The 23,387-nt window shown below is 44.2% G+C and overlaps 1 protein-coding gene across 1 annotated transcript in view; it reads right to left on the reverse strand.

Annotated features, from left to right (window-relative positions):
• Positions 1 to 23,387, reverse strand: part of PCDH15 (protocadherin related 15) — a 1,670,337-nt gene that overhangs the window by 1,124,389 nt on the left and 522,561 nt on the right. Inside the window, exon 6 of the mRNA XM_077454160.1 lies at positions 11,185 to 11,337. Within this exon, the coding sequence (XP_077310286.1) occupies positions 11,185 to 11,337 (153 nt within the window). The remainder of the gene's footprint in view (positions 1 to 11,184; positions 11,338 to 23,387) is intronic.

The raw sequence follows: 23,387 nt of genomic DNA on the forward strand, positions 1-23,387 counted from the left end.
ATTAAATGTGAGTACCCTCTTACTATGCTGTAATAATAAAAGTTTTAAACTACACTATCAAGCATCCCTCTTGCCCTGTTTATGAGGTCCATCCACTACAGTGATGATAAAAGAGACCCTATATTCGCTCCAAGTGTACCTAAAGATGACCAGATATTAGTGAAACCGTTTTGGGTACGCCCTGCCTGGGGAGACACACAAGGGTTCCAAAACCTACGTTTATGCTGTAACCTTACAGCAGTATGGTAAGGGGACATCCATCCACTTAACGAATGGAGAAAAGGAAAAGAGAATCACTCCCCCCTCTACTATTGCACTACCTAGGAGCACTAGCACTTTATTTGGGATATCTTTGGTCATTTGAAGCCTGCACAGTTTTTTTGTATCATTTGCATGGACACTTTTAGCATTGCATTTATTGCGAAGTTTGCACATTGTTTGCAGTGTTTGCACGGACATTATCAGTACTGGCACTTGCACTTTATATGTGTTTTTTTTTGGATCACCACATTGTTGCACTTTATATGGCAGTAGCCTACATGGACAATTTTTGTTGAGTCGTTAATGAATTTTTCTAACTGATTTTTTTTTTAATCTTTATTAGACATTTTGCATGAATATCCATTTACATATTTTGCATTTAATTTATTTAAGCATTTTGCACCAGAAGTAGTCTTTGTATACAGATAGATTGGGATTTGAATGCTGTAATATCACACTCACGTGATTTATTTTTACACTTCTTTGCGTCTACTTGATATGAAATAGCCTCAATTTCCTACCTCCACACTCTCCCCTTTCCAACCTCATCACCTCCCCTTCCCTGCCCTTTCTTATATAGCGCAGCACTACTCCATTCAAATATTTCTTTTGTTTGGGTTTGAATAACCCCTTTCAGTGCATGCAGCAATATTCCCCCTCACCTATCTAATTGTCTGGTGCAGAGATACCCTTATCTAATTCTATACCCACCTGGTGCCTTGTCTGCCCTGGATTAGCCTGGGGGGCTGGGTGGTTAGTATGTGTTCGGTTTCAGAGCAAGGGGTGGCATACACTCTACAACTAATTCGTAACACATTAATTTAATACTCCATACTACCAATTCAAATCAGATTCAGTTCATAAATTTTACATTTCATACATTTTACATTTCAGGTGTATACTGTTCAGGAGGCACGCAACACCCACTCTCTTTCGGTGTGTTGCACAACCGCTCCAGTCATATGCAAACCCAGACACACAGCCATTGTCGCAGGTAGGATTTGTTACTGTGCTTATGTCAAAATTGGTGGGCACTCGCGGTGTCGCCTTTACCATGTGTTTGTTTCCCGCAGTGGAACTTACAAAATATTCATACGCACTTCTCGTGTTATATTTTCTACACCAAACCTTGTTGTTTTGCCTCATGCATGGCATCACGCCACACGATATGTTGCACTCCAGCCACAGTCCACTGCGAACTCACTTGCATGGCCCACTGTCACAAGTAAGATTTGTTACCACATTCTTTATGTTCTATCAATTCGTCTCCCATATCATTCATTAGTTGCCCCTTTGGAACCTACGAATCAAAGGGATGTTGTCCTCATCCCTTATACTGCTCATTTAAGGGTACGGTAAGGCGCCAAACAAACCTGGTGTTTCTATCCTTTTCTCAGTAACCCAATTCTCATTTGTTGAGACCCTTGCAGCCATGCAAAACCATCTCAGAAGCCTGTCACTATTGTTGAGACCATTGCAAAATGCAATATCGTCTCAGCTACCCCTCAAAAAATAAATAAAAATAATAATAAACTTTTACCATTGCACAACCTTGGTCCAGCAACCTGACACCTGTTGAGACCCTTGTAACCATGCAAAATTGCCTCAGCAGCCCGGCACCCTTGTTAAGACCCTTGCAAAACACATCATCTCAGCAGAATTCTCACTCATCAAAAAATAAACAAATAAATAAATACCCCCTTTGTCACCACACAATCTCGGCCCAGCAACCTGACCCTTGCAACCATGCAAAATCATCTCAGCAGCCTGACACCCTTGTTGAGACCCTTGCAAATGCAATACAGTCTCAGCAGCCCCATACTCATCGAGACCCTTGCAACCATGCAATACTGTCTCAAGCAAACTCCCACCAATCAAGACCTATGTGACCACCCAGTCCCAGTCCCAGCAACCTGACATTCACAAATCGTCTTAGGCCTCATGCACACTGCTGCTGGTAAACAGACATTTTAGGAGCAGTTGGGCATTTTTTTTTCAGCTGATCCTGAACTCTCCTCTATGTTATCTTATCAATACATGTACATAGGTTCATTTATAGTCGTTTCTAGGCAGTTCAGATGGATTTTCAGAGGCATTTGAAATGCCAAATGCCTGTAACAGCTTGTAAATGCTGCTGAATGTTGTAAATCGTGTTTAGAAGTGTCTCATTTACAGTTGTTTTCATTTAAAAAAAAAAAAATCAGGCAATATTGTCTTGATGCTCATTTGAGACTCTTGCAAAATGCAATATCATCTCAGCAACCTCACACTCGTCTAGACCTTTGCGACCACGCTATCTTATCCCAGCAACCTGACACACGTTCAGAGACTTGCAGCCATACAAAATCATCTCAGCAGCCTGACACTCATATGGGACCTTTGCAACCAGGCAATTTCATCATAAAAAAAATAATAAAAAAAACTCATACTCATCGAGACCCTTTCAATCATGCAATTTCGTCTCAGCAGCCTGACACTCACTGAGACCCTTGCAACCATGCAATTATGGCTCAGCAAAACTGACTGAGACCCTTGCAACCACGCAATGTCATCTCAAAAAAACAAACCGTCATACTCATCAAGACCCCTGCAACCATGAAATATCACCCCAGAAACCTGACACTACCTGACAACCTTGCAACCACGCAATATCGTCTCCAGTTGTATAAAACACTTTGCGGCACGTACCTACATGCAAACTCGCATACAAACTAACTTGCAAACACACCTCAGTGACAAACAATCAGCCACACAAACACTCAGCGACACCCAGCTGGCCATTCATCTCCAGTGGCACACGGGCCGCTCATCTTTTCTCAGTCTTTCTCCCTGAGGTTAGTTCAGATTTCCATCCAGCACCAGGTTGTACTTTATCTCCACAGATAAAAATAAATAAATAGACTTCCGGTTCCGGCGCCACATGAGGAGGAGGTAAGCGGACTCTGCTCCCGCCGCATACCCCCTGAAAACCCGCTATAAAGCAGCGAATAGCCTCGGGGACCCCCCCTGTTCTTTGGGGAAGGTGCAGAGCCGTGGATGGACCGCTTTGTGGAGCGGTCCGGGAACCGATCGCTGGCCGCAGCGATGCCCGCGCCGGCGGACACGGCCGCGTCCTTAGGCAATATGGCGCCGATACAAGGCCTTGCTGAGCCATCGCTCGTTCCATCCCTGCTCTCTGGCGCGGAGGCGCCTCATACGGCGGACATAGCCCAGGCAGTTGTGGCTTTATTAACCCCTACCTTAACTGCATCTATAGACTCTGCTATCCAAAAGGCCATGGAACACTACAGAAACGAATTGCAGGCCCAGTCACAGCGCTTAACACAGGCAGAGGAAAGGATCTCCCTCATGGAAGATGACACCACTGCTCAAGCTGCTGCTCTAGCTCGCCTCACACGTACCACCAGAGATCTGTGGATCAAATTGGATGATTTTGAGAACAGAGCAAGAAGGAACAACCTGAGAATAGTGGGTTTGCCTGAATCAGTCACTGCGGGACAGCTCATGGACCTCTGCATGGTTACTATCCCGGCTGGACTAGGCCTCACTACCCCCTGTGTGGTGGAACGAGCACACCGCCTGGGACAGCTCTCTGAACAGCGCAGCAAGCCTAGAGCGGTCATAGCTAGATACCTGAACTATGCAGACAAGCACGCTATCCTGCAAAAGTTTCGCTCTCAACGCACCCTCACGATTGACGGCGTTAATCTACTTTTATTTGCTGATTATTCTGCTGAAGTTATGCGATTGCGTAAAGAATTTTCACCGATCTGTGCCTCTCTCTTTAAGAACCATATTAAGTTTACTTTGGCCTATCCTGCAATACTACATGTTACTCTTCCTAATGGCACTCGCCGCACCTTCAATACACCTTCTGAGGCGGAACGTTTCACCAATTACCCAGCAGACATGGATACCACACGTGACCCTTTGATGGAGAGTCCAACTGCTGACCCTGCCACGGCCCCCCAGGCCACTACTGCTAACCAGCTAAGCCCCTCCAAACCACCTTACAAAAGGATTCGCTCCACTAATCAGCACCCACGCTCTGAGATCCGCTGACTCGGTCCTTGGAATCCTCCTGGCACTGCGCCCGGATAAGGGTACTGTTTAGAGTGTTTCTCACTTGTTGGTAGTCACAGCTACTACTCTAGCTGTGAGGTCCTCTGTAAGTTGGTTACCTATGATGGTGCCTGTGCACGATTACTTTGTTTGATATGTTATGTTCCACATTTATTGGTTTTTCACTGGGTCTATTGCCCATTTTTTATTTTTAGCACTTACTTCTATTATACTGTTTAGACGTGTCAGCCGGCCTATTTCACCTTCCTGATTGGTTGTCCCATTCTTCATATACAGCAAACAGGCTGTACCTTTACAACTTTGGGATTGACCCCCCTTCCCTAACCCCCAAACCTTCCCCCACCCCCAACCCGAGATGCTGCTGATTATTCTCGCCCTTCCCTTATCCTTCCCCCTACCCTCGTCCCCCCCCGGGGAACATTATCGGCCTATCCCAGGGGGCTACTGCGCCCACTGGGAGCCGACTACCATAGATGCAACCCATGTGGAAAAAGGTGAAGTGGGCTACGGCTACTCTATGGTGGATACACCTATTATGTTTGGTTACTTTTCATATTGTATGGATCTGTTCACTTTTCCCTGTCTTTTTCTTATCCCATTCCTTTCTCTATCCTGCTACGGCTTATCTTTTCTCTCTCCCTTATACCTCTCCACAAACACCCCTGGGGGTCTCCATATATATGCGCACTCCTGGGATAGATTTGGTCTGTCTCACTGTTAATTTACATTCTCCTCATCTTGATACTACCTCACCTCAAGGCCCCTATGGCTGATGCCTTTAAAGACCGACTGAATGTAGTTTCTTGGAATGTTAAAGGCTTACGTTCACCCTCCAAACGCATGAAAATCCTCCGTCATCTGAAGCGATTAAAGACAGATGTGGCGCTCTTACAAGAGACACACCTGACTGACGGAGATTTTTCACGCCTTCGTAAACTGTGGGTTGGCGAAGTATTGGGTTCCCCGGCTGTGGGTCGCAAAGCGGGGGTGATTATTCTGCTTCATAAACAGCTGCAGTACACCACTCGTAATGTACGGGTGGACTCGGGGGGTCGTATGCTCACTTTGCACCTGACACTAGCTTCTAAAGACATTGCTATAACTAATGTATATGCGCCCAACTCCCCAGACTTGTCGTTTTTCGGTGAATTAGGAACTTGGATCTCCCAGGTGTCAGAGACACACCACCTGATAGGAGGGGACTTTAACTCAGTTATGAGTCCCTCTGAGGACAGGACACACACTAACCCCCGCGGGCCTACGCCTTTAACTCAAACTAGTAATGACACCACCCCCCTGGACCGTACGTTCTCGTCACAGAAGTTCCCTGATGTGTGGAGATTGTCCCATCCAACGGAGCGTGAATTCACGTTCTATTCACACCCGCACAAGACGTTCTCACGACTTGACTATGTCTTTGTGTCCCCTGCACTCTTGCCGCTGGTGAGGGATTCTGACATCAAGGACATGGCCATTTCCGATCATAGCCCTGTTACGGTTAGCTTGTTGAATGGTAAGCCTTCCTCTTCCTCGCCCATATGGCGTTTCCCCTCCTATCTGGCAAATAATGAGGACTTTAAACACATGTTACTCACTAGTTGGACCGAGTATACAGAGACAAATGGGGAACATATCGCCACCCCAAATCTTTTCTGGGAGGCGGGTAAAGCCTTCCTCCGAGGCAAGATTATGGCTTATGTGACACAATACAAGAGACACTCAAAGCAAAACTATATTCAAGCTAGCGAAAAACTTCGCTCCATGCACCTTGAGCTCCAACATAATCGCACACAGGCTACTGTCAGGTCATGGCAGCTAGCCAAGCAAGACTTTGATCTCTGGGCGGAAAGGCAGGAGCAGATTGCCTCCTCCTATCTGTCCATGCGCCTCCACAAGTATGGCAATAAGGCGGGTAAGCTGTTAGCCAGGCTCTGTTCAGGCTTTAAAAGACCGACCCATATCCATGCTTTGAAACACCCTGACGGATCAGTTGCTACCTCCTCTAAATTGATCAGCCAACTACTAACTGATTATTATTCCTCCTTATATGCAGAGGACCCCATCGACCACTCCGTCGCTGACCAGGTGCTCTCGAGGGTGAATCTGCCACAATTGACTGGACCTCAATTAGAAGCCATAAATGCTCCTGTTACCCTGGAGGACATTAGAGCTACAATAAAATTGATGCCCCCTTCCAAAGCACCTGGACCCGATGGATACTCGGCTGAATTTTATAAACTTACCCGTGACTTTATACCGGCCACTTTATCTAAAGTTTTTACGGCACTATGGGATGGTGGTTCTTACCCCCCTACGGGTTCCCAGGCCTACATCAAGCTAATACCCAAACCGGGTAAAGACCCCTTATGCCCAGGTTCGTATAGGCCCATTTCTCTTATCAATGTAGATGTTAAAATAATGTCCAAAATTATAGCTTCACGGTTAGCTACCATCCTTCCTACACTCCTCCACCAGGCCCAATCAGGGTTCACTACTGGCAGGTCCGCAACATTGAATATCCGCAAGGTACTTCTGGCACTGGAAAAAGCGAAATTATACCCGGAACAGGATTTAGCCATCATCTCTATTGACGCCGAAAAGGCTTTTGATAATATCAATTTTGCTTGGCTATTTAAGGTACTACGAGCCTTTGGCTTTTCGGGTCCAGTCACGCACTTCCTCTGCCAGATGTACACTGCCCCTACTGCCAGATTAGTTACGCCGGACTTTGTCTCGCCCACCATCTCTCTCACCAAAGGGACAAGACAAGGATGTCCCTTGTCTCCCCTGTTGTTCAATCTAGCAATTGAACCTTTATCTAGGTTATTAAATTCACCGGACGGTATCAGCGGTATTATGGTTGGGGATCAAAATCTTCAATCTGCGTTATTTGCGGATGACATTTTACTCTTTTCGTCTAATCCCCCGGCCGATTTTGTTACACTCCGTGACCTATTTGCAGAATATCGCCTATGTTCGGGATTTCGAATCAATTTTGGTAAAAGTGAGATCTTATCCTTAAATTTGCGAACAGCCATCTCTTGGCAATCTTCCTCACCTTTTACAATGGCACAACACCACATAACCTACCTGGGAGTGCGCATAGGTCGAGAACCCTCTTCCCTTTATACCCTCAATTACCCACCCTTGATTTCTAAGATTGTACAGGAGTTGGAGACCTGGGCGGGGCTGCCGTTGTCACTCTTTGGAAGATGCCATCTCTTCAAAATGGTTTCCTTTGCGAGGCTGCTCTATCCAATGCAAACCATCCCACTCCTCCTTAAACATTCTGATGTGCAAAAAATACATACAGCTTTATCCGCTTTTCTCTGGGCCAACAAAAAGCCACGCATTGCCCTTCAAAAGTTGTGTCTTCCGAAGCTTGACGGAGGGGCGGGCCTGCCCAATCTCCGTTTCTATAACCTTTCATGTCTCCTGAGACAGGGCCTTGACTGGATAGCGGGCAAGTCAAGATATTCCAATCACCATCTCGAAAAGGCGCTGGTACATCCCTACACGCTCTCGGCGATCCTTCACTCCAACGTTCACGTTTTACCACCTCACCTCAAAAGCAACATTCTTATTCGGGACACTGTGGTGGCTTGGAGGGAGGTAAGGAAGCTCCTGGGCTTGCCCACAAATATTTCTGCTCATCTATCTATTCAAGGCAATCCCATGTTTCCGCCTTCTACCATTCATTCAGCTTTTGCTCAATGGGAACAGCGGGGTCTACGTACAGTGGCATACCTCTACGAGCAGGGGCGAGGAACACTTAGATCCTTTCGATCATTGTCTCAGGAATTCTCACTACCCTCTAATCACTCGTTTTATCATCATCAACTGCTGAGTTACCTGAAGTCCATTGGAGGTCTACGTCAAGATTGCCTCCGAAAGTCACCTTTGGACACTATGCTTCGACAGGGCGACTATTCCATTTCGACCCTATATTCCCACCTAATCGACTACCAGGCGGAAAAGTACCACATTGCTCCCTTCAAACAATGGGCTTCGATATTTCATGATACTACCTTGCCTGAAAGGATCCTGAAGGGATACAGACTTGTTTCCAAACTGGTTATCTCAGAAAAGTGGAGAGAAACTCAATTTAAGATCACCCATAGAGCCTACTACCCGTTCCGTACTACCACTAAGGAGCCCTCGGAAGCCAAATGCCCCTGGTGCTCTCAAGATCGACCTACCCTACTACACCGTTTCTGGGACTGCACCTCTATATCTGCATTTTGGGATTCAGTCTTGGACTACATCCACTCGGTTACCGGGACACTGATACCCAAAGACCCGTTGATTTGCCTGTTTAGCTGCGACCCTCTACCCGAGTCGCTAACCTCTCCAAGTCCACTCACCCTCTCGCATTGGTCTCACCTATGCCTCCTGGCGACACGCAGGACTATTATGAATTACTGGATTTCCACGACACCACCAAGTCTAACTGGGGTTCAACAAACCCTCCTTTCGCTGTTCCACATAGAACGACTTGATGTTATCTCCTCCCAATTTGTTTCCACTCCCCGCTTCTTTACCAGATGAAGAGCTTATATCGAACGATCCTTTACCTCAGAGGAAATTAATAATATCATTTCCCCCTTTCGCTATACCAGCTGGTACTTGCAACGAGACATAGGCAATGCATTGGGGAAACTCAAGCTGACATCATTACCGGACCATTTACCTCCCTCACGAGATGCCGCTCTTTTACTAGCTCAATTATCGCTGGACGGGTCTGACCCTACCGTTTCTGCAATGGAGGAACACCATCCCTCAGCTCAACCTTCCACATCTCAATAATTCTTCGTGGACTGGGACTCCGGACTAAGCCAAATGTTACTGTCCCTTTGTGTTCCTCAGTGTAGGAGATTTTCATTTCTGTACTTCTGTATGTATAGATGATATTGTTTCTCATCTTCAAATTCTATTGTGATACCATGCAGCACCTAAATTGTGATGCGATCCTTGTCCCCCAGGGTGTTACCCCCTACCCCCCTATCTCCTTCTCGTTTCTCTTTCTTTCTTTTCCGTTTTCTCCTCTCAACTTCCTTCTCCACTCTCTTCTCTCTTGAAGGTTTAAAACTGCCTAATATTTTGGCCCTTGGGGTCGATGGAGCGTTTTGCTCCTTCTATTTTAAGCTGCTCTGATGTTTCATGTTGTTACTGCTTCAGAAAGATACTGTCCACTTCGACTGTCATTTAATTGTTTACATTTATCTTGTTTGTTCAATAAAAATATATTTAAAAAAATAAATAAATAAATAAATAAATAGGAGGGGGAAGAACGTACAGTACGCATCCATCTTCAACAGGGTCAGTCGCATGACAGCGGTGAGACAGTTCATTTCAGGTAAATTCACACCAGTTTCACCATCAGATGGTTATCCACCACCTCAATGACTCCCTGCTCACTCAACCAGGCACACCACCGGCAGATCTAGACAGGTTGAGGATAATGTTCAGCAATATCAACGTGCCCATAGCTGAGCATAAAGTGGAAGGACAGGCACACTATCACCTTCCTAGGTGTCACTCTGGACATGTGTGCCTTAGCCTGCCCCCCGACAAACTAGACCATACCAGGACAGTTATCTACGACTTCATGCAGTTACAAGGGTGCACCATGAGGAAGTCGCAATACTTACTAGGGATGCTGAACATCGCAATGAGGATTATTCCTCAAGGAGGGTCCTTTATATCACAGCTTTTAGTTTTTCTCACACCAGTGCAAAATCCAGACCAAGTTCTCAATCTAGATCAAGCAGCAGTAGCAGACTTAGCTATGTGGAACAAGTTCCTCAACTGGAACCACATTTCAATGTTCACCCAGACAGTGCCAGCGAAGACACCATGGGTGGTGATCAATGCCACAGCCTCCACGGGCTTCACAGCCTTTTTTCGGCCACCACTGGTTTGCCAAACCTTGGCCCATCATGGCAGTGCTCAGGTCTGGGGAAACTATTGAACAGGACAGATGGTGCTCTTCACCACGGACAATCAGGCCATGGTCAACATCATGGATAAAAGGTAGATCCAAGTCACTCCCCATCATGTCCTTCCTGCGCAGCTGTCACTCCGTCACCAGTTTAATATCACACATACACATATACATACATACATACATACACTTAATATGTCATTAGAAATATAATATATATATATATATATATATTAAAGTTTGGGGGATTGTAGCCCACAGGACAGTGTAAAACCATTAAACTTTACACAAAGAGGCTTTAATTTTTAACAAGCAAATCAAAATAAGGCTTCCAGCAGCACACACATACAAAACCAACTCCTCCTCCCCACCACTACTAGCACTACTTCCTGCCTTTAAGAGCTGCTTCCTGGAGGCTCTTAACCCCGTGTGTGTTGGATAGTGGTGCTATATAATACCCGTCCAGGATCCAACCTCGGCGTCCTGTACAAAAATTGGGTTTACCTATTACCTGTGAACTACTTCAATAAACTTCATCAATTTAACTGCAAGTGTGACAACCCTTATACTGAGAATGCATCTACACTCATCCAAGATGGTTCCATACATGAATCGATTTTATTGTTTTCTATTGAATTGATTTTAATGTATGAGAAATCAAAGACTGATAGCGGTTGTGTAAATTTTTGTTAAAACAGTAAGGCCTCATGCATACTGGACGTTATAATAGCATTATAAAAATGCCAGTAGCTTTGCAGTGAGTTGAGTTTTTCAGTGTTTTTGCAATAGCTTTTTTTAGCATTTTTTAGCATCAGTGTTTTTAAGCGTTACCTGAAATATAGTAAAAATTCTGCATACTAAATGATATAATCTAACAATAGAATCAAATGTCTTACCTCATTGATGGTTGTGTAGTAACTCCTTTGCATAAAGCTGGGTGAATTGTCATTCCTGTCTCTTACAACTACTCGTACATCATGGAAAATCGTTCCACCCTTTAAGTTCCCACATTCTATTTTAACACCAAAGGTCTGAATGGACATAGGAGGCTGAAAATAGATCAGAATACTAATGTTAAATCTGTATTAGAATCAGGAAGTGTGTGTATTTTACAGTACTTAGGCAAAACATACATACGAAAAAGTAAGCATTTGGGTATGGCAGTAAATAACTGCTAGAGAGGAATTAATTTCTGCATGAGATCCATGCTAGCACCCCAGCTTCCCTGCCTTGCATCTACTTACTCTGTTGTTACAATCCATTTTTCAGTGTATACTTTGCTTTTATAAATGTACATGGAAGTTTCAATACTTGCCTATTACAAATGCAGACTGTTTTTTTTTTTTTTTTTTAGCTAGGACTGCTGCACAGGGTTTGTGGTTTCCAGTTTTTCCCCTAAATGGACCTACCAGTCAAGCCTGATTAACTGCAAATAAGGGACTTCATAATTAGACAACATTACAACAAAGAACAGAGAACGATTGTAGTCAACCCACATTGAGACTACAATAGAGAGTCAGTGAAGGCAAAAAAGTTTGGCACATTATCAGCCTGAGTGGCGGAATGCCTGTTAAAGCGGTTATAAATCTCCAGTGTAGGCACCATAAAAGCCATGTACCACAGTACTGTGTCTATGTGTATAAGGCAAATCGTTGTACTGTTACCTGTAATTTCTGTTCCTCAGTGCCTGTGTAAGCCCTCAAACAATCACCAATTAGTGGGCATGTCTTCATGACGGAGGTCAGGAGGTAGAGTTATGACCTCAGCAGACTCTCCTCCCGTCTCGACTCTCCCCCCGCAAGCACAGTATTGCGCCACACACTGCAGTACTTCCACAATGCTTTATGCTGCTGTTCTGCAGTGTGCGCTCCATACTTGTTTTCTGCTGCTTCGCTGGTGCTCCTTAGGCTCTCAGGGCTGACAGCGGGTTTGCGCAATCCCTGATAGCTGGCAACATCCACTCATTAGTACTGACCAATAGGAACTTGTGGAAGGCACCACCTGACTTACACTTGGCCAATAGGGATTTGGCAAAGAGAAGCCAATCCAAGTAGAGTCAAAGGAAGTAGGTGGGAATAATTGTTAGGGAAAGCTGTATACACACCCCCTTCTGCATTTCATGAGAGAAATTATATAGTCTGTCAGTCAAAGGAGCGGGTGTGTAGCAACACAATGTTTTTTGTGTGTCACTCTGAAAGTGCACAAGAAAGGGGAGAGAAATAAACATTGCTGAATTCACCTTTCTTTGAAGACTTGGGACAGATGGATTCTGATACAATACTGTACAAAGTAAACTGATTACTTCAATTTTTTTTTCAGGTTTACAAGAACTTTAAGGTGGATAACTGGAACTGTGGGTTCCTCGGTAGGCACAAGGCTTTTCTCTCTAAAGGGAAATATATGCTATATATATATATATATATATATATATATATATATATATATATATTGTCAGGAGAAAGCCAATATTTCCCAGTGTCCAAGTGTCACTTGTTTCTTGAAACACAAAAGTGAGTCTTCAGAGACTGGGTCACATCTAACCAGTGATGTAAGTAAGTCAGTTAAAATAAACAGAGTTACTTAACGCAGTTACTTTAGAGGGTAACAAGTAATCTAACTGATAACTCTTCCCCTCATGGTAACTCAGTTCCCATTACTTGGGCGGCATTACCGCAATTACATCAACCGCCCGGGAGGCCTGCCGTGGCCGCATTGCCTGGCCGTTCGGTTCGCTGAAGGAGGGGGGCTTTTGCCCACTGAGCTGAGAAGAGGCTGACACTCAGAGACTGTTTGGACCACCCCATCCTGCCCCGCCTCTCCGGAGAGAGAGAATGTAGAGAGGTGGGGCGGATACTGAAAAATTAAGTCAGCTGACCAGCTGACAGCAATCGAGTAAAGGGGAAGGTCTCTCTCTCTCCCCATGAGGAAAGGCATCCCTGGAGGCATTCAAGTAAGTGACTGTCTGACAATTCGAATTGCAGTGCAATCGATCCATCCCAAGTTCTCCCAGCCAGCATCCTCTGGGACTGTGACATCATAATGGGTGGGGATATCATCCAGCGATGTCCCTATATAAGTCGTCGCATGCCGCGTGCCTGTCATTGTGGCCAGAGACAGCGACGAGGCAACAGCTCAAGAAGAGAAGAACAGAAGAAGAGAAGACGGCGACAGCAGCAGCAGTGACAGTGGCGACAGAAGACCGGACCACCGCTTGTAAAAGAGCAAGAAGGCGGCACGGAGGCCCGGCAAGAAAAATCCAAGACCCCCAAAGAGGGGGACAAGACCCCAGAAGTCGGAAGAAGAGGGCGGCAACGAAGAAGAAAGCCGGGCTCCTCCGCTAGTGAAAGAGCTAGCAAAAGAGCAGAAGATAGCGGAGGAGTCCAGTGAGAAGACCCCCGAAGATGGAAGAAGACCCCTGGAGCTGTGCAATAAACTATTTAACCCTTGTGTGTTGTGTTTTTTTTTTTTTTCACAGGTGAATGGGTAGGGGTACATTGTACCCCATACTCATTCACATAGGGTGGGGGAACGGGATCCGGGGGCCCCCTTATTAAAGGGGGCTCCCGGATTCCGATAAGCCCCCCGCCCGCAGACCCCGACAACCAACGGACAGGGTTGTCGGGAAGAGGCCCTTGTCCTCATCAACATCCTCAAAGCACTCGCTCGCCCCCACTCCCTTTCCTGACCGGCCGGGTAGCATGCTCGGTTAAGGGTCTGATATTGATCTAGAGGGGGACCACCACGCCATTTTTTTTCAGCATAGGGATTCCCCTTTAAGTCCATACCAGGTGACGGGGCCAGCGACGCTTCCTTCGCTGGTCCTGTCTACCTGGAGCCACGCTCAAAATGAACGGACTTTCCTCCGTGTGTGTGAGCGAGTCCGTTCATTTCAAAAGTACGGCGGATAGTCCGGCGGTACAGCGGATAGTCCGGCGGACTAAATCCACCGGACCTAGTGCACCGCAAAAGTACCGTGTGTGGGCAGGTAGCTCATTCGGAAAGTCCGGCGGACAGTCCGGTGGTTTGTCTGCCAGACTAAGTCCGCCGGATAGTCTGATACATGTGTACGCGGCATTACTGATCCCATCCCTACCCACCCACAATCACTTCTACAACAGAGGTAATGGGGGGATACGGTAGGGATGAGACCAGTACACCACCACCACTGCCACCCCCCCAAGTACCATCGCTGCCACCCCTCAAGTACCACCGCTGCCAACCCTCAAGTACCACCGTTGCCAACCCTCAAGTACCACCGCTTCCACCCCCTCAAGCAATGCAGTAACCGAGTTACTAAAGCAATTACTTTTTGGGAGAAGTAATTTGTAACTTAACTAATTACTTTTTTAAAGTAAGATGACCAACACTGCATCTGGCCCATACCACTTTTCTGGAGTGGATTAGGAGAGTGGCGTGCAGATAACTAACACAGTACACTAAGGTATGGAAAGCACCATAATGCAGAGACTAGTGACCAAAGGTCATATATCAGTCTAGCCCCACAATCTTCAGTCCAGTGGGTTGCATGCACAGACTCCAAAGCATTTGCTGAGGATATGCTGATCTAGGTAGATGCTGCATAGCCACCAGCTCAAGCACAGCTTAAAGTCTAGACAAAAAGTCACTAAAGAAAAAAAATTATCTCCAGTGTGTCATATACAGTATCCCACAAAAGTGAGTACACCCCTCACATTTTTGTAAATATTTTATTATATCTTTTCACGTGACAACAATGAAGAAATTACACTTTGCTACAATGTAATGTAGTGAGTGTACAGCTTGTATAACAGTGTACATTTGCTGTCCCCTTAATGTAACTCAATACACAGCCATTAATGTCTAAACCACTGGCAACAAAAGTGAGTACACCCCTAAGTGAAAATGTCCAAATTGGGGAAATATTTGCCACTTTCCCTCCCCAATGTCATGTGACTCATTAGTGTTACAAGGTCTCAGGTGTGAATGGGGAGCAGGTGTGGTAAATTTGGTGTTATTGCTCTCCCTCTCTCATACTGGTCACTGAAAGTACTGAAAAGTAGTACTGAAAGTAGAACTCTCTGAGGATCTAAAAAATAAATAATTGTTTCTCTACACAAAGATGGCATGGACTATAATAAGATTGCCAAGAACCTGAAACTGAGCTGCATCATGGTGGCCAAGATCATACAGTGGTTTAACAGGACAGGTTCCATTCAGAACAGGCCTCAGCATGGTCAACCAAAGTAGTTGAGTGCACATGCTCAGTGTCATATTCAGAAGTTGTCTTTGGGAAATAGATGTATGAGTGCTGCCAGCATTGCTGCAGAGATTGAAGGGGTGGGGGGTTAGCCTGTCAGTGCTCAGACCATATGCAACACATTGCATCAAATTGCTCTGCATGGCTGTCATCCAAGAAAGAAGCCTCATCTAAAATTGATGCACAATAAATCCTGCAGTTTGCTGAATACAAGCAGACTAAAGTGATGGATTACTGGAACCATGTTCTGTGGTCTGATGAGACCAAGATAAACTTATTTGGTTCAGATGGTGTCAAGTGTGTGTGGCAGCAACCAGATGAGGAGTACAAAGACAAGTGTGTCTTGCCTACAATCAAGCATGGTGGTGGGAGTGTCATGGTCTGGGGCTGCATGAGTGCTGCCAGCTTTGGGAGAGCTTCAGTTCATTGAGGGAAACATGAATGCCAACATGTACTGTGACACACTGAAGCTGAGCATGATCCCCTCCCTTCAGAGACTGGGCCACAGGGCAGTAGTCCATCATGATCACGACCCCAAACACACCTCCAAGATGACCACTGCCTTGATAAAGAAGTGTGGGGTAAAGGTGATGGACTGGCTAAGCATGTCTCCAGACCTAAACCCTATTGAGCATCTGTGGGACATCCTCAAACAGAAGGTGGGGGAGTGCAAGGTCTCTAACATCCACCAGCTCCATGATGTCATCATGGACGAGTGGATGAGGACTCCAGGGGAAACCTGTGAAGCTCTGGTGAACTCCAAGCCCAAGAGGGTTAAGGAAGTGCCATAAAATAAACGTGGCCACACAAAATGTTGACACTTTGGGCCCCATTTGGACATTTTCACTTAGGGGTGTACTCACTTTTGTTGCCAGTGGTTTAGACATTAATGGCTGTGTGTTGAATTATTTTGAGGGGAAAGCACATTTACACTGTTATGCAAGCTGTGCACATTCACTACTTTATATTGTAGCTACGTTTCATTTCTACAGTGTTGTCACATAAAAAGATATAATAATCAATTTACGAAAATGCGAGAGGTATACTCACTTTTGTAAGATACTGTACGTTGATTGAGTTAAAAAAAAGAAGAAAAGGTGACACATACAGTAAATCTAAACAGACTAGCAGAAGAAAAAGGCAATAGAAAAAAATCAAAACTGAGCCATGACAGTTGGAGGCAGGTTATACAGGGAGTGGCTTAATATTTTTTGTTTGCCAGTGTTCCTATTGCCGTGTACACACAAGCGGAATGTCTGACAGAAAAAGTCAGACAGAAGCTTTTAAACGTATATTCGGATTGTGTGCATGCCTCACCTGACTTTTTTTTTTCGAAAATTCTGACGGACCTAAAAAGAGAACATGTTCTAAATATTTCCGACTGAACCAATTCCTATCGGGAAACGGCTCATCTGTATGCTGTTCCGACGGACCAAAAACAATGCATGCTCTGAAGCAAGTATAAGACGGAAGCTATTGGCTACTGGCTATTGATCTTCCTTTTTATAGTCACGTTGTATGTGCTATAAGTCCCTGCATTCTTAACTGTCGGACTTTGGTGTGATTGTGTGTATGCATTTTCCATCGGAAAAACCTTCAGAGTTAATTCTGACAAGAAAACTGGTTGTGTGTACAGGGCATAACTGTGTAGGCAGTTCATATTGTGAATAAGATTTGACAGTCTTTATCAAGCCCTAGCATAAGTCTGCTATTGAATCTTTTTGTGACCTGTTTATCATCTGCTGAGGGCTCTTTTTGTCATGATCAGTAGGTAACAGTCTATACCTTCATTATGTATCAGCTTCTTTGAAGGCAGACACACTTAATTGTATAATCATCAGAACCAAGCCTCATTTCTATTGGTCCAGCACCAGCACACATCAGAAACCTCCTGAAAGCAGCATAGCTAAGATCACTAAGACACTGAGAAGACAAGTCCTTGCTAGGGAAGGGAGTAGTTCCCCAGCTGGCCTTGTACATCAGAAGTCTGTCTGAATAGGAGGAATGCTAAGGGATAATAATGTACTCTACAGCAAATGTTTACACAGCTACTGTACATATATATTATCCCATCAGGTAACAAATGGTCACCCTTTTGTAATCGTATACCCAAACTTACTTAACTACTCCTATCCCATACTTTTTGGGAATTCCTTCCTGATTTTACTTATATCTGCTCATTTTCATTGTGTCCATTCCATTAGTTTAGGTATTGAACCTCCACCAACATACACTTCTTGATTTAAGCTGAGGTAGTGAGAGATTACAACCTGCTTCAGGCCCCAGACACCCCTACTCTTTTTCAACAATAAACCTTAAAATTGTTATCCCCTTCCCTTCCACTTAATAAGAAGTCTCTTTGGGGATCTATATTTGAATTTTTAATTTTTCAATTTGTGTTTTTCTCTCTCCAATATGCTGTACTCCTGTCAGGGTCCGAAGACTGCTTGCACCCCATCAATTTTTGATCTGAGCTTCTTTCACTTACAGATCAACTTTTTTCATAATTGGTCTATAGACATTTGTTCTACTCATCACACTACTTGGGGACTTGGGGGTGCAACCCTCCCCTATACGCTGCCTCTAAGATCTCCCTTCTAACCCCCTCCTTTCCTCAAAAACTTTTGTTCTAGATGAACCCACAAGTTACAGGAATTTCTCTTAACGCAAAGGGACTAAACACCCCTGAAAAAAGATCTGTCATTTTCAGAAAAATTAAGAAGAATAATGTAAAAATAGAATTTATACAGGTAACTTAAACACAAACACAAGTTTCAAAACCCATTTTATCCTGATGCTTTCCATGACTCCTCACATTATAACAAAAATAAAAGTGTCTCCCCTCAACTCCTCTCTTTCTGAAAAACTGGAAGACGCTGAGGGTCGGTACATTATTATAAAAGGAACTATAGCGACGACTGCCATTATTATAGCAAATGTATATTTTTGCAATAGTAGTTAGGCACAGTTTATGCATCGCACAATAGCCAAGATTAGAGACTTCCAACAGGGCATGCTCATTTGTAGGGGGGACTTTAACTTATCCATGGAACCACCTATAGACACCTGCAATGGACACTCCTTACTATCCTATCAAGCTCTCAAAACAATCAGAAGCAGGGAGAGCTATTGCTAATAGACTCATGGCACACTTTGCACCCTTTTGCAACTGTTCAACTCTTCCCACATCCATTGCTCCAAAACGGAAAATTAATGGCTGTGCTCCCTCCATGGAACTTCTAGACACTTGCTTTCCTCATTCTATCAACTCTTACATGCATGATTATGTGATGAGTTACCATCATACCAGGGTGTGATATTGGTAAGGGAGCTCTCATGTGCTGACTGCCAGACCCCCATTTAATTTTACACACAAATTTGCCATCTCTTGTTACTCTCAGGAAAAAACATTTAAGATTTTATCTCGATGGTACAAGGATCAATCGACATTACATAGGTTGTTCCCATCTGCTGAGGGTAAATACTTACACATCTGGTACGTCTCTTCTGGTCTCAGGTCTTTATGCTCTATAATAAGGTCTATGCTGACCCCAGAGATCTCTCTACTGTCAATGCTTCCAGGCTCAGTTACCTCTCAGCGGTGGAGTTTATTACGTTTTTTTCTTTCAGCTGCTTGGCAAATTATTTCTTTATTTTTGAAAACTGAGGTTATCCCTCCATTATCACTGAATGACTACTGTGAATGCTATCATGCATATGGAAGAAATGCTAGCACTCAATGATGACATCTTTCAAAAATATAGTCTTGTGATATGTTTGGATCCACTTTTCTCCTCAGAGATACTCACCTCCTAACGGTTCAAGGACAGGACTTCCTTAGGCTCGGTTCACACAGGGGCGGCACGACTTGCAGCGCGACTCACAGACGCGACCTGCACACGATCAGCGGCGACTTGCAAAACGACTTCTGTATAGAAGTCAATGCAAGTCGCCCCAAAAATAGTACAGGAACCTTTTTTCTAAGTCGGAGCGACTTGAGTCGCTCCTATTAGAACGGTTCCATAGTACAGGACGGAGCGTGACTTGTCAGGCGGCTAAGTCGCCTGGACAAGTCGCTTCTGTGTGAACCGGCACTAAGTCCACATAGGGGGCAACTCTGAAATATCATGACATCCCTATGACCATTCCTAAAGGTTGATTCCACTTTGCCCCATTGATAATAACCCTTTCTTGACAATTTCCCTTGTATGATTCTATTTGTCCCATTTCATGCTTTTCTTGGCCCTTTATATTCGCTGATGTCTTACTTTTCTGTTCCTCCTCCTTTTCTTTCTCTTTTTACCCAATCTTCACCTTTTTTCTCTCTTCTTCGCTTTCCTCTTTCTTTTATACACCTTAATGTCTTCTCAGGCTATGCCAACATCATTCTTCGCATGAGCCCAGACAATTGCTGCATTGGTTTTGCTGTATGCACACATGATACTCACTATATGCATTACCAATCTTTATTAATCATTTCCTATTTGTCCACTTAGTCTGGTTCCTCTACCATAACACAACCTACCTCTGAGTTACTTGTTCCATATGTGATATGTTTTTGGCAACAGCCTTTTGTTCTGAATTTATGCTACTTGACTATTGTATCCTTTTTACTCAAGTTGTAAAACAATAAAAACATTTTCACCTCTAAAATGTTCCTCAACCAAGTGCTTCTTTCCAGCTGCTTGAATTTTTACACCAAAAAGTGATTCCTCCACCACAATCAAGGGTTGCACTTTCCAGACCCACATGACTATCTATAAATAAATCAGGTAAACACGGCTCATGACAGTTGCTTAGGTTATTATCCACCACTTCCTTGGCTCTCCTTGCACAAATCCCTCAGACGGATGTATAAAACACAAGGGATACTCCAATGGTACTCCAATGGCAAGCTGCTTAAATCCTCAGACTGCTCACAACCCTTCCACCCCTCTACAGACACAGATCCAAAGCTCTTTCCAGTGGTGAAGTCTGCTGCCGTGGTGGGAAGAGCTTTGGATGTAAATCTTAAAATCTTCACTAAAATCATGTTGAATCACCTTCTCCTGCTAATTCCATTGTTAATAGACTCAAACCAAAAGGGCTTTGTTGTGGGCAGGGAGGCCCATAATGGCCCAAGATGGCACCCTAATATCCTTTATATGGGCACAAAAAATGGGCGATAGACTTAGGGCCAGTTCACGCCACATGCAGTCCAGTGCGTTTTTGTTCAGCATACAAAATGCATGGAAAGTAGGTTATATGGTTTCCATTGACATAGTTCACACCAGTGCAGTCAGTTCCAGAGCATTTCAGTTCCAGAAAAATAAGTAGAACATGCTGCATTTTTCCTGCACTGGACTGTACTGGAACACAGTAAAAAAAAGCATAAAAAACACACTGGAATGCACTGGAACGCATCAAAAAAGCATCAAAATGCACTGGACCCTAGTAAAAAAGCACCTGTAATGCATCCAAAAATGCATAAAAAAACCAACAAAACGCACCAGAGCGCATCAAAAACAAGCTAAAATGTGCCTGAAGAAACACATCCGGAACAGATCTGGAGTGCGTTTTTGTGGTGTGAACCATCCCTTAGTGCTTCTCTCAACGGATACAGAGAAGACATTCAACAGGATTGCTGGGATTAGTGTGAAGTGTGTGTGAAGTTCTTAAAATCAGTGGTCTTCAGGGCTGTATGATGTGTTTGATTGGAGCCATCTATTCTACTCAAAGCACAAAAAATAGAGTAAAGAAGACCCTTTCAACAGCTTAAGTATAAGGACTGGCACTAGACAAGGGTGCCCATTGTTATCCTTGATCTTTATCCTAATAGTTTAGCCATTTCAGAGTAAACACGGACATTAAAGGCTTCCACATAGACAGGAACTAATAAAAGTAACTGCATACATGGATGATATGTTATTTTTTGTATCAGAACCTCAACTGTATATTGCAAATTTACTCAGACATTTTGACAGTTTTCAAACTTTCTCAGATTTGAAGATACATTTTAATAAATTGGTAGCTTTGCGAATCATCCTCTTTACGCTAATCTCTCAGGACATGAAACAACAACATCCTTTTAAATGGGTTACGTCTCATATGGACCTTCTGGGTATTAAAATACCAACAGTGCTCTCAAAACTATATACAATTTCCTACATTTACTTTCACAAATTCAACAAGACCTTCAAAAATGGAAAAATATAACCTTTTAGTGGCTCGGTCGCATTGCAATCATAGAAATGAAAATTTTACCCTGTTTACTACATACTGTATGTTCCAAACTATTTCTATTCAGATCTCTTTATCCTCTTTTAAATCTCTAGACCAATAACTTAACCATTTTATTTATCTAGGAAAAGTGCAGTGGATCATAAAGGCCACCCTATGCTTTTCCAAATGCAAACAAGGTGTACGTCCACCAAATCCTAAACTCTATTACTACACATGACATCTAGTGAGAATACCAGACTGCTTCCTCAAAGACAATATCAAGACATGGGTAAAAATGTAACAATCTTGGATTAAGTATCCAGGCACGACTATTCCCTGGTTGGTATGCACAAAACTAGACAAAACACTAGACGAACGTCCAGTAATAGGTGTGACCATACATATTTTTTATACGTGCTGTAAGTCACCTACTTTTTAAATTCATAGAAGCCCCCTTTCATTTTGATATACCTGATAAGCAATTAAATTATAATAGTATAGAAATTGTATTAGTAATGGTAAAAACTTCCCACATGGCTGAGTCCCCCCACCCCAAAGCACCCATCCCCATGTTGAGGGCATGTGGCCTGGTCCTGACCTGCCAGGCTCGGAAAAGGGTCTGGTATGGATTTTTCGGGGAGCCGGCAATACAGTACAGCAGTGAGCAAGTTTAAATTACATTTTTTCCTTTAGAAATGTCATTATTTCTGTGATATGTTCTATACATCTGTAAAGGAACTGTTTGCCCGGCACGTGTACGGTGTAAAGAAACCAGCAGGGATCACCAAGCGTGTACTATTGGGACCACAGATGCCTTTGCGTGCCTATGCGAATGTGCGACGCGTGGCGTACACACGCAGGAGCGCGCCTTATCGCCAGTTGGCGCCAGATAGCCTATTTAAAGGGGGCTCCAGCAAAAGATCAGTGCTAACTGGTCTTCAGCTGTGTTCCCGTTACTCTGAAACCCGCATTATCTGTCTGATTACCCATTGCTGACCTTGGCTCCTGTCGACCCTGCTCTGAACTCTGCCATACCTGATCTTTGGTCCCTGATCCCGGCTTCCCATCTGACCTGTCTATGCCTGATGTTCCGGTACCTTGCTGCTCACCTGTTGACAAACCCGGCTTCCCATCTGACCAGTCTCTGCCTGATGTTCCGGTACCCTGCTGCCTGCCTGTTAACGAACCCGGCTTCTAGTAATCAAAAGTGATCAAGTCACTGTGGGCAGGTAGTGGAAGAAGTATACTAGAGACTAGAAATTCATGTGGTGTTTCAGAAGCAGGAGCAGCAGTAGGATGGTACTTCCTTGAGGTTGAAAAGTGAGAAAGAGAGTGCAGAATGCATGTTTTGCTCCATCCAGCAGATGATATCAGTGTTTGTTTCCTCAGCCTTAACCCTTACTGCAATAAAACCAGCAGGGCAGGAGACGTGAAAAAGGTGCCCACAATAAGGTAGCTCCAAAGGCTTCAGCTTTAATGGCCTTAAACATAAGGTGAGTCTTCAAAGACAGCGTGCCACTTGGACCTATGTTATGTTCTCCAGGGCTAACACAGTGCACTATGAAAAGCACCACAATTCGGAGTCCAGCATCTGAAGATCAGTTTCCAGGTTAGTACCGTTTTTCCAGTCCAGGGGAGCACATGTACAGTTTTCAAAGTTAT

This window comes from Lithobates pipiens, unplaced genomic scaffold, assembly GCF_037356315.1.
Source record: "Lithobates pipiens isolate NorthernLeopardFrog02 unplaced genomic scaffold, aLitPip1_a1.2 Scaffold_25, whole genome shotgun sequence".
In the NCBI taxonomy this organism is placed as follows: Eukaryota; Metazoa; Chordata; class Amphibia; order Anura; family Ranidae; genus Lithobates; species Lithobates pipiens.